The 18,581-nt window shown below is 45.2% G+C and overlaps 1 protein-coding gene across 1 annotated transcript in view; it reads right to left on the bottom strand.

Annotated features, from left to right (window-relative positions):
* Window positions 1–18,581, bottom strand: part of DMXL1 (Dmx like 1) — a 1,414,533-nt gene that overhangs the window by 446,600 nt on the left and 949,352 nt on the right. Inside the window, exon 28 of the mRNA XM_069226844.1 lies at window positions 12,622–12,870. Within this exon, the coding sequence (XP_069082945.1) occupies window positions 12,622–12,870 (249 nt within the window). The remainder of the gene's footprint in view (window positions 1–12,621; window positions 12,871–18,581) is intronic.

Below are 18,581 nucleotides of genomic sequence, written 5' to 3'. Positions count from 1 at the left end.
AAGATGAATGCACACCCGATACCCAGAGCAGATGAATTGTTTGACAAGTTAAGTGCAGCCAAGTTTCTGAGTTCCTTTGACTTAACTGCAGGGTACTGGCAAATTAGGATGGCACCCGGAGCCAAAGAGAAAACAGCATTCTCTATAACTGATGGACATTATCAGTTTACTGTTATGCACTTTGGCTTAAAGAATGCCCCTGCCACCTTCCAAAGGTTGGTGAATCAAGTCCTTGCTCATTTGGATTCCTTTAGTGCAGCATATCCAGATGATATTGCTGTCTTTAGCTCCAGCTGGCAGGATCACCTGATCCACCTGGGGAAGGTTTTGCAGGCCTTGCAAACAGCAGGCCACTCTATTAAAGCACCTAAGTGCCAAATAGGGCAGGGAACAGTTGTATATTTGGGCCACCTTGTAGGTGGGGGCCAAGTGCAACCTTTACAACCCAAGATCCAGACAATTCTGGACTGGGAAGCTCCGAAAACCCAGACTTAAGTCAGGGCATTCATTGGCTTGACTGGGTACTACAGGAGGTTTGTGAAGGGATATGGGTCCATTGTGACTCCCCTCACTGAACTGACCTCCAAGAAGATGCCAAAGAAGGTAAATTGGACCCTTGACTGTCAAAAGGCCTTTGACACCCTAAAGAAGCAATGTGTGCAGCACCAGTTCTTTTAAGCTCCGGATTATTCTAGGCAATTCATTGTGCAGACTTATGCCTCTGAACATGGGATAGGAGCAGTCCTGTCCCAAATCACTGATGATGGCCTCGACCAGCCTGTTGATTTCATTAGCAGGAGGTTACTCCCCAGGGAGCAGCGTTGAAGTGCCATTGAGGGGGAGGCCTTTGCTATGGTTTGGTCCCTGAAAAAGCTGAGACCATACTTGTTTGGTACTCGTTTTGTTGTTCAAACTGACCACAGACCTCTCAAATGGCTCATGCAAATGAAAGGTGAGAACCCTAAACTTTTGAGGTGGTCCATATCCCTACAGGGAATAGACTTTGTAGTGGAACACAGACCTGGGACTGCCCATGCCAATACAGACAGACTTTCCAGGTTCTTCCACTTAGACAATGAAGACTCTCTGGGGAAAAACTGAAAAGAAAACCTTAGTATATATCCGCAGAGCGGGGAGGCCTGAGTGGATGTAAGAAATCTGCAGCTAGATAGAGTCTCTATCAGATAATTTGTTCCAGAAGGCAAGTAACTTGTTCATCTGATAGAGACTTCTAGCAGCAGATTCCTCACCTTAGAATAGATGCCCAAGCTATAACCTCCTGGCGGTGGGCTGCAAAGATATACTTTACACAAGGAAGTCCTGTAGGACCGAGCAAGCAAAATGCCCCACTTCTCCTCATCTGGCTATCCAGGCAGTTGTCTCTTGCGAACGTGTGCAAGGAAGCCCATGTTGCTGCCTGGCAGATGTCTAGAATCGGCACGCCTCTAGCTTACGCTGTGGTAGCAGCTTTCCCCCTTGTAGAGTGAGCTCTCAAGCCCTTAGGAGGCTGCTTCTTTGCCAAGGTGTAGCAGATTTTAATACAGAGAACAACCCAGCGCGAAACGGTTCGTTTCTGGACTGCCCGACCCTTCTTTGCTCCAACGTACCCCACAAAGAGTTGGTCGTCCACCTGGAACTTTTTTCTGCGGTCAAGGTAGAACAACAACGCTCTTTTTGGGTCCAGATGGTGGAGCCGCTCCTCTTTTTTAGAGGGATGGGGTAAAGCAAAGAAGGTGATCAGGGTGATGTTCTGACCCAGATGGAAAGGGATCACCACCTTGGGGAGGAAAGAGGCACGGGTTCTGAGGACTACCTTATCAGGATATATTGTGAGATATGGCGGTTTTGATGATAAAGACTGTATCTCACTTACTCTTCTGGCAGATGTCATTGCCACTAAGAATGCTGTTTTGATAGTGAGCAGCTGGAGATGACAATTATGAAAAGGCTCAAAAAGAGCACACATAAGAAAAGTAAGCACTAGATTAAAGTCCCACTGGGGCATAACAAAAGGCATAGGTGGAAACATATGTACAAGCCCTTTTAAGGATCTCTGTTTAATGGGAGACTTAAACAAAGACTGTTGATCAGGCAAGCGAAGAAAAGCTGATAAGGCAGAAAGATAGCCCTTAAGAGTCCCTAAGGAGGAACCCTGTTCGGCGAGTGTCAGAATGAAAAGGAGGACATTAGAAAGAGAAGAAGAAAGAGGATCAATAGACCTCTCTGTACAATATAATACAAAACGTTTCCAACGGCAGGCATAAACCGTCTTAGTAGAGGGTCGTCTGGCTGCCAAAATGACATTACAGACTTCGGAAGATGTCATAAACCGTCAACTGCCGCTGCTCAATCTGCACGCATGAAGATGCAGGGTTGACAGGTTTGGGTGGAGAACCTTCCCCTGCTGCTGCGACAGAAGATCCTCCCGAAGAGACAACCTTCTTGGAGGACTGATGCTCATTTTGAGAAGCTCTGGATACCAAACTCTTCATGCGCACTAAAAATTGTAAGGCTGTTTAGGAAGGTTTGTCTTTGTTAGACGACCCGGTAAACATCCCAGACAATTTTTAAGGGACTTTGTAGAGCTGTATCAGGTGGGCTAATCTCTAAACAAACCTCCTAAAACAGTGTGGGACATTCTTGGTTATCTTATGATTGCACAGCAGCACTTCAAGCCCTTAAATTAGCTACTAATACCACCCAGCAGAACATAACGAACATTAGACTGGCAAGATCTAAGTATAAGCAAGCCCTTAGCAGAGGAAGTATAAAGTCAGGGCAAGAGCATGGGGGAATTTATATAAGGCCACACACTCAAAATATTATAGATTATATTGGGGCATAGTTTATCGTACGTTCTTTGCGGACAGCCTATCTGGCAAGATCACATGCCAAATTCAGGAACGTAACTGGATCAACCATTACTCTGCAGTTTTCAACTCAGAGTACAAGGAAGGAATGGAAGGTAATGAAAGTGGGCACGATTTTGACAAAGGATGTGTTGCTGACTTTGCCTTGATATCTGACGCTACAATAAGTGCCACAAATGGTAATATATATGTCAGGCTAGGAACTTTGAAACTAATACTGTCCCCAACAAAGAGTCAGTGCAGAGTATATTTGACTTGTGAGATACAATTCTTCTTTTTCAGAATAAAGATCAGTTGGATAGAAACATGTTGCAGTCTCAGAAGCCTTGTAACCGGGCAGGCCAGCGGGTCTGCATATTCAGCATGACAATAATTGAGGCATGAGTCAACTGCTGCATGTGTTATGAAAGCCCAGTGGAGGACAGAGACAAGAGATAACATTTACTTTTGCTATTTAGATGATAAAAGCACTCAGTAATAACTGTACTTACTTTCTGAATTGGGGTTAAGTATTATGACAAATACAATCCCAATACATAATATATATATATATGTGTGTATATATATATGTGTGTATATATATATATATATATGTATATATATATATATATATACATACATACATACACACACACACACACACACACACACACGGTTTTTTCCATAAGCATTAACGTTCATATTCATTACATACAAAAACAAACCATGCACTCGAAGATTTACAAACATATAATGATTAAGGTCGATAAGAAGGTCTCCTTATGTTGTGTTAATTTCATGTAAATATAATTTTACCTTTGGTTGAATTGGTTGATAAACAGTAGAAAGTATCAGCTCAATCAAGTGAGAATTTTGTGGGTATGCAGAGTTTGTGCTGGAGCATTCTTGCCAACGGGTATGTCACTGTCTGCACTGAAGGGGCTAATTAAACATCACTGCAGTTTTAGGTGGTGAAGTGCCTGTCAGCAATATGGGAAGGGGAGTGAACCTGGGGAGCACTCTCCTCCCGTTACAAAAAAATAATACAAATCAGAGCAAGGCAAATACCAGCGTTGAGAAAGGGTTGGTGTTAGCTGCGCAGTGAAATGTCTGCAAATCAATGTTGTGACATCCAGGACTGAATTCTGAACAAACAGTTCTGTAAGTTAAGAACAGTACTGTTGCAACCAGACTGGATATGCACTGTTGTACCATAGGCATACAAATGGTACAGTAAAAAAAATGCTGAAGAGTGAGGCAGAGGAACAAATCCACAATTCCATGGGTAGTGGTGACTTCTTCAAAGTGGAAGAAGTCCAAATAACTAAGGGGGGTTTGCAATGTACTGACTACTTTGGGGGCATCTTACAGCACAGTAGTTAACCAGTGTAAGGGAAGTACAGGCCTTAGTAGATAACCTCTTTAAAAGAAAAGAATGATTCACTGCATCAAAGGCCTAAGAGAGACATAACATTACCAGTACTTTGTAAATCTCTTAATCGATCACTTACAGCATATCATTTTATAATCCGACTACCATTGGTTTAGTGTCATGCTGGGGTCATAAATTGAACTGTAGGGAGGAAATTCAATGGTGTGTATCCAGAGATTCCAGTAGCTGATCTACTACAATATTTTTCATAAGCAAGGTATTGTGGTTATTAGCTGACTCACACAAATGAGAGAGGCATCTAAAATGGATTATTTCAAACGTAGGGAGGAGCATGGTTATCTTTTTAGAAGGTGAAAATAGTTACCTATGAGCATTTACAAATTACAGGAGGAAACAAAATGGTTAAGGTTTCAAGAGGCCAGTGCGGGCTGGATCAGTAATTGATTTTGCACAGAATATCCAATGACACAGGGGACAGAGTGAAATGCGGTCAGTTTTCAAATGTATCAGATACAAATGCTGCTGTGTTTAACACATTGAGTGGGTGCTACCAGTTGCAAACATTCCAGGCAATCCGTTTTATATTTGATTTTGAACAAAAAGAGCTTTGGTTATTGTATAAATAGTGAGGAGCTAGCTTTCTTCAGGAGATGTGAGAGGAGAAAGCTCCCCCCCACCCAATAACTGCAAGAATGTGATATTAGCATAAGGGCCTTGGTGTTTCCAGTATTTGGATTCAGCTCTATAATTGGTCTGATTTATTGTAGTTGGATCTAAATTAATCTGAGGGACAGTGTGCCTGAGTCCTAGGCTTTATAGCTGTTCTACAGCACTTGTTACTTTTTCCACTCACTTTTTGAAAAATACTCAAAGGTTCAAAATCTGATGTGTATATCTTTACATGTGTGATACCCAGAGTAAAGTCCACAAATATAAACACATTTTTGAGATGGATGATGAATCTTCCAACCACAGACTGAAATGCCACAAATTTTACATATAGATTTCATGCTAGACAGTTTACTTGTCTGTCTTTTGGTGATAAATCAATGGTGAAGCTAGGCAGTCCCAGTCTGGACAGGGTTTGAAGAACAAGTTACTTACCTTCATTAACTCAATCTGGTTTAGGTATATTTAGCTGCAGATTTATTTACCTTTGAATTTCCCATGCATCAGACTGGATCCGAAAGCTTTCACATGAGCAGAACCCCAATGCGGCGTTGGGTGGCTTTGTTCGGTTCCGGGTGGCATCACTGGCGCCAGAAGGGACCTTTCAATTACCTATATAGGCGCCGACCAGGCATGCAGACATCAGTTACTTTTCACAACGTTCCAGGCCAGCAGAGCAGAGCCATGAAATGAACTGAAAAATGTGTGTCCAAGCTAGGGCCCAGAAAGGGATTAACCCTAACCCTTCAAATCTCTCCTCAAAGCGGGGAGGCATGCATGGGTGTAATGAATCTGCAGCTAGATATAGTCTCGACCAGATAATCTGTTACCAAATGTAAGTAACCAGTTTATCTGATAGAGACTTCTAGCTGAAGATTCCCTACCTTTGAATAGATACCCAAGACATAACCTTCTGGCACTGGGCTGCGGACAAATTTTCCAAACTCGAAAGTCCTACAGGACCGAACGGACGATTCCTGGACAGTCCTGGGGACCAGATTGTCCAGGCAGTAGTGTTTGGCAAATGTGTGCGGGGACTACCATGTTGCTACCTGGCAGATGTCCAGGACTGGAACTCCACGAGCTAACTCTGTGGTCACAGCTTTTCCTCTGGTGCAATGGGCCCTTAAATCCTCAGGAGGATGCTTTTTTAGCCAGGACATAGCAGATCTTGATACAGAGAACAACCTAGCCCAAAATACTTAATTTCTGTACTGCCAGATCTTTTTTAGCTCCTACATAGCCCATGATGAGTTGGTCGTCCACCCAAAACTCTTTTGTGCGGTCATTGTAGAACGACAATGCTTTTTTATGTCCAGACAGTGGAGTTGCTCCTCTTGTTTAGCGGGATGTGGAGGAGCATAAAAGGTGGGCAGGGGGAGAGATTGTCCCAAATAGAATGGGTGTCACCATTTTCTGAAGTAAAGAGGCCCGGGCCCGCGTGTGAAGCACCTCTTTGTCCGGAAACACAGATAGATAAGAGGGCTTGGATGATAAAGCCTGCAGGTCACTCACCCTCCGGGCAGATGTTATTGCCACTAGGGAGGCTGTTTTGATGGTAAGCAACCGGAGGGAACAATTGTGCAGAGGCTCGCAGGGAGCACACATGACCTATGTGAGAACTAAATTAAGATCCCACTGAGGCATGATAAAGGGCGTAGGGGGGAAACATATAAGTCCCTTGATAAATCTAATTAAAGTAAGGGACTTAAATAAAGAGGGTTGGTCAGGAAGCCACAGGAATGCGGACAGAGCAGGATTCTGCCTGAGACCAGAGTCCTCTGATCTCCACCTCACCCAGATGGTCGCCCCATCCCAGGAGTGACACATCTGTCACTACTATCAGAACTGGTTGGAGAAGGGAGAGGAGTCTGTCTTTGACCCAATTGCGTTTCATCAGCAACCACTGCAGGTCATTTGCAGTTCCCTCCGAGATTTGGACCATGATGGAGAGATTCTCCTGACACTGTGCCCACTGGCACTTCAGGTCCCACTGCAGAGCCTGCATATGCCTTCTAGCCTGATTCACCAGCAGGATGCAGGAGGCCATGAGGCTCAGGAGCCTCAGAGTCATTTGCACAGAAATCCAGGACAGAGGTTGAAACATTGGTATCATAGCCTGAATAACCTGGATTCGCAGCTTGGGAGGCTGCGCCTAAAAATGAACTGCAACCAGAAATGCTCAGATGAAAGGGAGCTTCTGAGGAGTCAGGTGTGACTTTGGCACATTTATAGTGAAACCCAGCAAATGCAGGAGGTCCGCCGTAGTCTGAAGGTGGGAGACAGCAGCCTTGGGTGAACCCGCCTTCAACATGCAGGTGCAGAGGTAAGGGAAGACTGAAACCCCTGACCTGGGAAGATGAGCTGCTACCACTGCCATCACCTTGGTGAATACCAGTTTGGGGGGAGGAGGGGGGGGGGTCAGATGGGGGTAGTGGGCACTAAAAATTCCAAAGGGGAGCACGGTGAACTGAAAGTGGTTGTGGCCTACTTTGAGCCGCAGGTAATGTCTGTGGGCAGGTAGGATGGGGATGTGAAAATACTCATCCTGCACAAGTCCAACCCTACCACCCAGTCTCCTTGGTCTAGGGCAGACAAGACCTGCTCCAAAGTGAGCATCTTGAATGTCTTCTTTCTGAGGAAGAGATTGATGGTTTGGAGGTCTAGACTAGGGCAAAGACTCTTGTTCTTCTTGGGAATCAGAAAGTAGTGGGAATAAAAACCACAGCCTACATCTGATATTTGAACCATCTATATAGCTCTCTTGGCCAAGAGCCATGTAACTTCCTCTCTGAGAAAAAACAAATGATCCACTGTCATCCGTTCTTGTGTTGACGGTAATGGGGGAGGAAAAGATTGGAAAGGGAGGGAGTAGCCCCTCTGAGTGATCTGCAAGACCCATTTGTCCGATGTAGTGAACTTCCAGTGGAGGAGATGATGTTGAATTCCCCCTCCAGCTGGGCACATGTGGTCTTGCAGAACCAGATTAGGAGTGCTTAGAGGCTGCAGTTGCTGGGGGGTGGGTGGCGGGTGACTTCTGGCTACCAGATCCACGGGGTCGGAATGCACAGCATACCCATCCTCACACAGCTTGGCCAGCTTGCGCAGGACGATAGGTGGCATAGGGCTGGCGTGGTGGCACGCCCCTTCTGTAGCCACGAAAGGCAGACTGGGGGTGAGGTGTCACTGAGAGGTCCTGCGAGTCCTTGAAACGCTCCAGCCTCGAGTCTGCCTTCTCTCCAAAGAGACAACTCCAGTCGAAGGGAATGCCAATGAGTTTGGCCTGGACATCACCCGAAAAGCCAGATGTTTTCAGCCAGGTGTAGCACCTTAAGGCCACTTTTGAGGAAACAGCTCTGCCCAGCGAGTCAGTCGTATCCAAACCACACCTAATAGTAAACTTCACTGCATCTCCCCCATCTTTCACTGCTTGGTAGAGGATGGCCTTGGCCTCCTCCAGGACCTGTGGCAGCACTTGCACAACTGTATCCCACAAGGTATGGGAATAACGGCCCAACGTACAAGTGGTTTTCACCGACCGCAATGCTAGACAGGTGGAAGAAAACATTTTCTTGCCTAAGCTGTCCAACCTCTTGAATTCCTTCTCAGGGGAGCAGCAGGGAACGCTTTGGTAAGTTGAGGCTTGGACTACCCGGCTCTCAGGGGTAGGGTATGGGGTAAGAAAACTAGGAACACCCTTCGCAGGGCAATGGCAGCGGGCAATTGTCCTGTTTACAGAAGCCCCGTGCTGGGTTTGGAACTAGTTCCCAGCAGGACATCAGTCAGTGACTCATGAAAGGGCAATAGGAGATTCGGATGAGGAAGCCCCAGACTGAAGCACTTACGTTAAGAGGTTAATCTTGATAGCCACAGAGGGAACTTCGAGGTTAAGGACCTCCATTGCCCTCTTTACCACCATTGCATAAGATGCTCCCTCCTCCGTAGCCAAGGTAGGTGGAGCGAGCATGCCAGTATCTTTGAAGGTGTCCAGTCCACTGGCATCTCCTAGTTCCTCATACCAGTCCTATGTAGTTGGGGTCTCCAACTGGTATTCTGAAGGGTCCAGGGACCCACTTCCTCTCTTTACCCATGCCTGGCTTCTCCAAAAACACTCAAACGACCTAGGACCAATGGGCCCTGCCGGCACCGGAATTGGTGTTGATCAACACCATTTCAACAATGAATCATTGGAGATGAGAACAGGGCTGACGTCTCCACTGGGAGCATCGGTGTCAGGATCGGCACAGGAGAAGGTCTTGCTGGCATGACCCATTGCCTTTCCGGATGCGAGATTGATTCCATGAGACCCCGCCAGAGATGAGGCAGGAGCAATTGACGCGGAACCTGATGGGGCCTCCTCTTATCCTGCAGGTCCCTAAGGTGCTCCGGAAACTGGGAGAGGCGTGGAGTCAAATCTGGCAACGGTTCTGGAGAACCATGCCTCGAACGCTGATGCTCCTCACTTGTTGCACTGGCTGACAGATGAAGTGAAGTCCGTTTAGACTTCTTCTTGTGCTGCTTCCCAAAGTGTCCGGAGGACCTCGAGTGCAAGGAAGAGGACTTGGGTCTCCTGTAGCAGTCCCACAACCTTCTTCTCGATCGGGGCAGAGTCCTCCTGGGAGTCGCGCTAGCTGGCGTCAACCATCAGACCATGAGCAGCTACCACTCCCTCAAAGCTTTCAACGCCATTACCCAGCAGTCAGAGCAGGACTTCAAATCGGGGTCACGCTCGATACACCACAAGCACACAAAGTGCAGGACCGTTACCAACATGGCACAGTGACAGGGGCCACATGGCATGCAATCTGCCTTCCTGGAAGACATCCTTCGACACACATACAAAAATAGTTGACAAAAAGTAAAAAAAAATAAAAAAAATGTCAAAAAGAGGCAGAGAAGTAGCTCGTCTCTGGATCAATGCTAACTGGTGTAGAAAAAAAGAACTGACGTCAGCGCACTGGGGTGGTGCCTTTATAGGTGACCCTGACGCCACTTCTGGCAATGACGCTGCTGGGTGGAACCAAACAAAATTAGTTGACGATGTGCAGTGGTACTACTCACGCCCAAAAATCCTGAGCCAGTCTGACGGCTGGGAAATCCAAAACTAGAAGCATCTATCAGATTACAGGAGCTAACAAGCTGGATAACTGTTTGTTGTATAAATCACCAGGTCCATCTCCTCTAACTGCAACCTAACTTTATACATTATTAGGTGTGTGAAATGGTTACCTGTAGCAAGCTCTGATGCTGCATTCAAGAAAGTAGAGTATGATGGAAACTTTTAGCATTTTTAAGGTTTCATTTAAAACCATGTGTTGAATATAATAGGTCCATAGATAGGCAATGGAGTGTTACAAATACAAATGTAACACACAAACGTTTGCAATTGTTACAATTTCAATGGTGATTACAAAAAACACATGAAAGTGAATTAATAAATTGTGCCCCCAAAAAGACAAAATTATTTTCACAACGACACTGAGAGAATTCTAAACTGTTGGCTCATGATCTGAATGGTGTGAGAGTCAACTGTTGGTTTTATTATCTCAATTCATCTTTGTTCTAGGTAGCTTTACAGGCATTGGGTATAATCTACTGCATTAGCTACAGACATCATCTCAAGTGTACATGTTTTTGAATTTAGAAAGTTACTTTAAATTGTAGTCAGTCATTGAATGATGGGTGATTTGATTACACTGGCAGGCACAACAGACAAGCCTCAACATAGAATTAAACCTGCTACTTACGATTTACTTTTTTAAAAACTTATTTTAGCCCACAGTATATGTGATTATATGCTAACAAATGTAAAAAGGAATAGGCATACATATTAAACATGCATGCAAGGAGGTTGATAAACCAAAATCTTTGAAAAAGTATTTCAGTTTTTCAAGGAACTATGGTGGTCATTTTGATATTGGCAGTAAAAGCCGCCTACCGCCGCGGTGTCGGCCGCCAGAATACCGCCACCGCACCTACCATCCATCTGCCATATTATGAACACTGCCGGACTTCCGCCACAAGAAGGGCGGAAATCAGTCAGTGTTCATGGTGGTGGACAGTGGTAGGGTGGCGCTGCTCCCACCAGCACCGCGACACCAGTAGAACGCTGCCAGCCGTATTATGACCAGTAATACGGCCTGGCGGTGTTCTGCTGTCGGGGTGCTGCTGGCGGTAGCAGCGCCCCTTCCCGTTCCCTGCTGGAAGACCTCCTTGACAAAGGTAAGTCGGGCTTCCGACAGGGGAGGGGGTGGGAGGGTGAGGGTGTTGTGTGTGTCAGATTGTGTGCATGAATGTCTGAGTGAGTGTGTGAATGCGTCTGTGTGTGTTGTGTTGTATGCGTGTGAGTGAATGCGTGTAAGAATGGTGAAGTGAATGCGTGTCTGCATGTCAGTGTGATTGTGTGTAAAAATGTGTGCGAGCATGTCTGGAAGTATGCATGTATGAATACGTGTATGCCAGTGTGAGTGATTGGGTGTATGCGTGGTGCATGTCTGCGGGAGTGTGCGTGTATGGTGGGTGAGTGACCGGATCGGAGGGGTTGTGTGTTTGGATTGGGGTGGGGGTGTATTTGAATGTCGGGAGTGGGGGGTTAGTATGTGTATGGGGGGGCGTCTGGTGTGTGTTTGGAGTGTGGGGGAATTCCTTGTCATCAGCAGGGCCTACTGCCATGGTTGTCGTGACGTTCCTAACGCGACTAAAACCATGGTGGTAGGCAGGCTCATAATGCCGCCAGCAGTACTGTGCTGGCCGCTGGGCTGGAGATTGACATCTCCGGCCCATCGGCTGATACCGCCAGGGCAGTATTAGTGGGGAAGTGGCGGGTTGGCTGCAGCCAACCAACCATTCTCAATGTGGTGGTATGTACCGCCAGCCTATTGGCTGTACTACGCCACATTAACACTCACTGCTGGGGTCATAATGACCTCCTATGTGTCTTATTTAGCCCATGGAAGGCATCCTGCTGTCACAGTACTCGGACAGAGAGGCAACTGCGATATGCAGATATCCCAGCTGACTGGTGTGGATCTCACTGCTGTGATCGGAGCTGCCACCACAACTGCTGCTGATTAGGCCACACCCAAAGTTGGGATCGGTTTCGAGACAACAAAAAAACCAAGCATGCCCAATAGGCAGAGGCTTTATTTCTTTTCATGGAGGCCAGTAATCCTATCCCTGGCCCATGTCTGCCTCTAAATAGGGCAGGGAGACTGTACTGTGACCCAGCAGTCCTCTAGAGATGGACTGGTGGGTCAAGGGTTACCTCCAGCCAGTGGAGTTTTCATTAGAAGTCACTGAGCAGATTCCCTGATTCGAAATAAAGAAGGAAAAACCATGGGTTTGGTGTGGCAGGAGGAATGCCATTTTACAGGTTTCTTTCCACTCTGCCAAACCCTAAATAAACCCTTATGTCTAGCAGAAGGGACTCATGTCAGGTGGGTGTGATTTTAATCTTGTATGGAGGGCCACAATAGCCTTTTTGTTTACCTGATAATAACCCAGGGGGTATTTAATCAGTAATACATAATTTCAATAGTGTTCAAGTTATTGAGATAATATGATCCACCACAACACATGGAAATTTTAAAAGTTGTAAATCAGAATACATGCTAAAAGAATAAAATGTACTACTTCTGACTATCTTTTTGAAGCAAACATCTGGCAAAACATTTAAAGATTTTTGTGAAAAATTAATGTATGTAGTCTCACCTCGATTAGGCTTTAATTGTACTTGTCCTTTCCCTGGTATGCGGGCTCCACCTCCAAAAACAGCCGTCCACATTTTATCATTCAAAGGATGAGCAATGATGCGGAATAATTCATTGCTTGAATGTGTTGCCAGACCATGGACGAAAAGACTTAGATAGACTGCTGTTAATATCTCACAGAGCAAAACTGTTAGTCCTGCCTGTGCCTCTTCTCCAGCGAAATTCAGAAGACGAATAAGAGCAGTTATTCCTGAGTCAAGAAGCAAAATACATATATTTCAATGTATTCTAATAAAAGGTAGTTTTACATTTCCTATTAAGTCTTTTATGTGAATCAACAATTCATTAAAAGAAAATGCAAAATGTAGTAACAGTTATACATCAGGCAAACATAATGTCATACTTTGAAGAGAATAAAAAGGATTATGTTACTTACCCTGTAAGCATCTGTATGTGGCATGTCGTGCTGTAGATGCACATGCTCTGAATACTCCTGACATCTAGTGTTGGGTCCGGATGTGTGCAAGTTGTTTTTCCTCTAAGAAGTCTCATGAATCATGAGGTAAAGTGACTTCTCCTCTCGGTGATAAAGCGCATGGGCATCAACTCCATTGTTAGATTGTTCTCCCACCGTTGGGTGAGAATGGAGTGTGAACGATACTAAAGAGATTAATATGCAAATGAAAGTATAAGACAATACTGTAATGGCCACAGGTGTCCAGAGAGGAGGGCTGGCAAATGTGAATCTACAGCACTACATGTCACAAACAGATGCTTACAGGATAGGTAACATAATCCGTTTGATGGCATGTGTGGCTGTAGAAACACATGCTCTGCATAGACTCTAAAGCAGTGCCCTCCAAAAAGTGGTGGCTAACCTGTGGTTGCTGCAGTTGTTTAAAAAAGGGTATGTAGCAATGCTTGTCCTACATTTGCTTGTTGGCGTGCTAATACATCCATACAGTAACGTTTAGTGAAAGTGCGTGGAGTGGACCATATAGCCGCTTTACAAATTTTAGCTATTGGTATATTGCATAGGAAAGCCATAGACACTCCTATCTTATGTGAAGAGTATGGTGTAGGAGGTATGGGCAAGGTTCTTTTAGCTTTGGCGTTACAAATCTGAATGCATTTAACTAACCATCTTGAAATGCCCCATTTAGATATAAGCTTCCCTGTGCGAGGGGGCTAAAAGGCAACAAAGAGTTGCTTGGTGTTGCAAAACTCTTTCGTTCTGTCAGTACGGCCTTTTCTGCAGAGGAACCAGGTTGCAGAAAGAAAACCAGTAGTTCAAAAGACTGGTTCAAGTGGAAAGCTAAAAAGAAAACTACCTCTGCAAAGTAATTTGGGTTAGTTCATAAGACTACTCTATCTCTTTGTAGTTGGAAGAAAGGTTCTTTCAAGGTTAGTGTCTGGAGTGCACTAACGTGTCTAAGTGAAGTGACTGCTACTAAAGAGGCTACCTTTCACGATAGGAATTGAAGAGGGCAGTTATGCAAAGGGTCGAATGATGGACCCATAGGTTTGGTAATTACAATGTTGAGATTCCAAGCAGTTGCAGGAGGAACCCTGGGTGGAATTACAGTTTTAAGACCTTCCATGATTGCCTTAATTACTGGTACTTTAAATAATGAAAAATGTTGTCTGTTTTGCAGATACGCAGCTATTGGTGTATCGATGTATACACTAGACTAGAGGTCTGCAAAAGAAGTAAGTAAACAATATTTTGAACTGTTGCGTTGAAGGAATCAAGTAGTAGAAAACATATTTTTTCCACTTAGCAGCATAACAAGCTCTGGTTGTGAGCTTACGTGCCTTCTTTAGAGTTGTCATACATTACAGTGGGAGGCTGAGGTAACCAAACTCTGACTTCAGGAGACAAATCGCAAGGTGGAGTGCCTTTAGATTTGAATGCCTGATTTCTCTTTGGTTCTGAGTGAGAAGATCATGGTTGAGAGGAAGCTTCTCATGGGGCAGTGCTGATAGCTCGGGTATTGTGGTGTACCATGGTTGTCGAGCCTAAGTGGGAGCTACCAGAACGAGGGTGAGAGATGTCTGCCCGAATTTCCGAACCCCAAACGGAAGGAGAGGTGGAAAAGTATGGGCAAATATGTCTGATCAGATCATCCATAGAGCACTGCCCTTTGAAAGGAGGTTTGGGAGCCTAGAGGCAAAGTCTGGGCATTTTTTGTGTTGTCTGCGGTTGCGAACAGATCTATGTGTGAGAACCCCCACCTACGAAAGTATGGAAGGAGAACTCTGGGATGGAGTTCCCATTCGTGGACTTGTTGCCACATCCTGCTGAGGAGGTCCGTAAAGTTGTTGTCCATCCCTGGGAGGTGTTCCACTAACAGGTGAATGTAGTGACGTATTGCCCAATGCCAAATCATTTGAGATAGGTGTGATAACTTTAGAGAGTGTGTGTCCCGTTTCTGTAGAAACAACTTGGCTGTCATGGTGACCGTTTGGACCAAGACAATCTTGCCTGTCAGGTAAACTAGGAAGGATTTCAATGCCAGATGAATGGCTTTGAAGCTTTAGGTAGTTGATGGGTAGGACTTGGTGCTTGGAGTCCCAGAGTCCCTGGTTGGTGAGGTCCGGTAGGTAAGCACCTCATCCTGTGAGAGACGTGTCTGCTGTGAGAATGATCTGGGGAACACGGTCGAGGAATGCCACCCCTTTGAAAGGTTTTGTATGTTCCACCACTGCAGAGAGGGATGAGTGTGGCTGTATACTAACACAAGATCTTGTGATCGACCCTGTGACTGAGACCATTGACTTGCCAGACATTACAGCAGCAGGTGCATGTGAAGTCTTGCATGTGGTAGTATTGCAATGCAAGATGTCATCGTGCCAAAAAGTCACTAACTGTTCTGACTGTTATGCGCTGATTAGAATGAACCTGCTGCAGTAGGGTTCCGATGTTCTGAATTCTGACTGTGTTCCGGAAGGCTAACCCTAGCTGTGAGTTAAGGATAGCCTCTAGATAGGGCTAAAATTATGAAGGTTGAAGGTATGATTTTTGTATTGTTGATATTAAATCCAAATGGGTGAAGAAGGTGTAGAGTGGTCTGGGTGTGTTGCAGACACAATGGAAGCATACTGGCTTTGATGAGCCAGTAGTCAAGATGACATAAATGCTCTGTCTGCACAGATGTGCTGCAAATACTGCCACACATTTGGTGAACACACAAGGTGCAGTAATGACCCTGAATGGGAGCACCTTGAAGTGGTAATGTCTTCCCTATATAACAAACCTGAGGCATTTGCGGTGAGCTGGATGGATTGGAATGTGAAAGTAAGTGTCCTGTAAGTCCAGGGTAGACATAAAATCACCCTGTTGTAGCGAAGGATGCAATGATTTAGCAGTATGAGGTATGAAATAGGCCAAAGTGATCTGTCGTTTTTGGGAATTATAAAGTATAGGGAGTATACTCCTGTGCTTTGCTTTGAAAGGGGACAGGCTCTATTTCCCCTTTGTGAAGGAGAGCGTGTACGTCTTATTTCAATACATTTAAATGTTCTATGGAAAATTTGTGTTTGCAAGGTGGGCTGTTTGGATGTGTTCTGATGAGCTCCAGATAATAACCATGTTGGATAATGTCCAACACCCACTGGTATGTGTTTATGATTTCTAGGGGTGAAGAAATGCTGTAGATGTCCCCGACAGGTGTTAAGTGGCTGGGGGAATAAAAAGAGAGTCATGTTTGGAGGTGGAGGGGGTTGCATAAGTGGAGGCACCTTTTCCACAACCTTTCGAGTTGTTTTCACGATATGTGCCACTGTAATCTCCCCTTAAGCGGGAGATTTGATGCTGCTGCCTATAAGAGGAGGTAGGGGCATCTGATGATGTTACTTTGATGTACTGTTTGTACATGGGACACCGAAAGGAGCCACAGGGAGTGGACAAGACAACTTCTGCATCTTTCTTCATTTTTTCAAGAGTTTGATCCACCTGAGGGCCAGAGAGATGTTGATGGTCAAAGGGGTCATTTAAAAGTGTCTCCTGTACTTCTGGTTTAATGCCAGATATGCATAGTCAGGTGTGTCTACACAACAGTATGCTTGTATTTATGCCCCTGGCAGCTGTGCCCGCTGCATCAAGGGCACACCTAATGAAATCGCTGAAGATCAGTCTACCATCCTGAACAATTTGGTGGCCTCTTTTCTTATACTCCTCAGAGAATTGTTGGAGGAGTTGCTCCATTTCATCCCAATGCGCTCTGTCGTAGCTTGCCAACAGCGCTTGTGTTAGAAATTTGGTAGTGGTTAGCTGCCTGTACTGCCACTATTTTACCTGATGCATCAATGAGTTTAGACTCCTTATCACATAGAGGGTCAACTGCTGATGTTTGAGAAGTAGCCCTCTTACTGGCATTAGCTACTACCAGCGAGTGTGGAGGGAGTTGGCCCTTGATGTGGGAGGTGTAAGGGGGCAGGTTTATATTTCTTATACACCTGTGGTGTAATAATGCGTGCACTTACTAGATCTTTAAAGATCTCGCCTGCGTAGTGGATCATCCCTTTTAACATGGGCAAATTTTGGCATGCCCTAGAGGTAGAAGAAAGCGTCCTAAAGAGACAGTCATCCTCTATAGGGTGTTTGTATAATAAGACCTGGTGATATGCAACTGCCCTATTAGTTTCTGGAATGATGTTGCATTATCCAGGGGTGATTGCTTAGCTGGGTAAAGGTCTGGGTTGGTATCTCCAGAGGGATCAAAGTCATAAGTGTCCCATGGATCTGTGGGTAGCTTATCTTTGTTACCAACCATTCCCTGATCCCCGGTGTAAGATTGTGGGGAGCCCTGTGGTGTAACATCACCTATATCGCTAAGTGAGTGATGTGGTGAAGGAGGTGGTGGTGAAGGAGAAACAGGCAAGGGCAGCTGTAGAGGACTAGTGGTAATGTCCTTCTTGTTAGGAGGTGCAGGTAGGTCAGTGGCCTCCTCGAAAGAAAGCTGATGCTTTGATGTAGTTGACTGCACTGCCTTTGCCAAAATTCAGCCAGTAGAAGGCTGGATGTGGAGTTTCTTTTGCTTCTGATCAAGCCTCTCCACCACAGCCTCTAGAATTGGTTCTGGTGCCGAAATGGAAGGTTTTGGTGGCAAAGTTGCTTTCTGTTTTGGTGCCGAGGTGGTCAGAGCCAAATCAGTGGAAGCCGGGTGCTCAGGGCCGATGAGGTAGATGGTCGGCTTGACAAGTAGACTGGTCGGCTTGGTACGGCAGGGGACAGTTTCGGCTTGGCTTTCAAAGCTGGGCCCGTGGGCAGGGCATCCTTAGCAGATGTACGGTGCACCTACCATGGCTTATCGACAGTGCTGCCCGGGAAACGTAATTTTGGCCACAACCAAATGTCTTTTAGTAGGCTGAACAGGGGCATGGGTACTCACTGCGTGTTGTCCTGAAGAAGTCTTGGATCTGCATTCCAAACTGCCTATTGTTTTCATGCAAAAAGAAGTTGCCACACTATCAGACTGTCATAAAAAGAGTTTCTGTATTTTCCAGGCTCCAACTCTGAAACTGTAAACAGAATCCTGCACTAATGTTGAGTGGCTTAAGCTGCTTAATAACAACGGACACATCTAGCTTCACTTTACCAAAGATCTTGAACAGTGGTACCAGCCACCTAGCTCACAGACTTTGTATATATGACAACAAATCATAAAGTACTGTGTCTCTTGTTTTATATTTAAAACATGATGTAATTAGCTGATGGAACTCAGTGAACGTATGAGTATAAAATAACAGTGAAAATGATCTCATCTCATTAATTGAGTCTCCATAAAGCCGTTACTCTCTGCTTAAACGAAATCTAAGGTATGGGGTAGTTGCAGATTTAACAAACTGTGAGTATCATTGCACTTCATATGTAAATTGTGAACTCAGTCACATCTGGCTTTTGTGAGTTTTTTAGGTTGTCTAACCTATTTAAAAATACATGATTTAAATTACAGTGCA

The sequence above is a fragment of the Pleurodeles waltl genome, chromosome 1_1 (assembly GCF_031143425.1).
Source record: "Pleurodeles waltl isolate 20211129_DDA chromosome 1_1, aPleWal1.hap1.20221129, whole genome shotgun sequence".
NCBI lineage: Eukaryota > Metazoa > Chordata > Amphibia > Caudata > Salamandridae > Pleurodeles > Pleurodeles waltl.
Note: the sequence above shows the minus strand (reverse complement) of the source record. Positions and strands in the feature narration are given on the sequence as shown.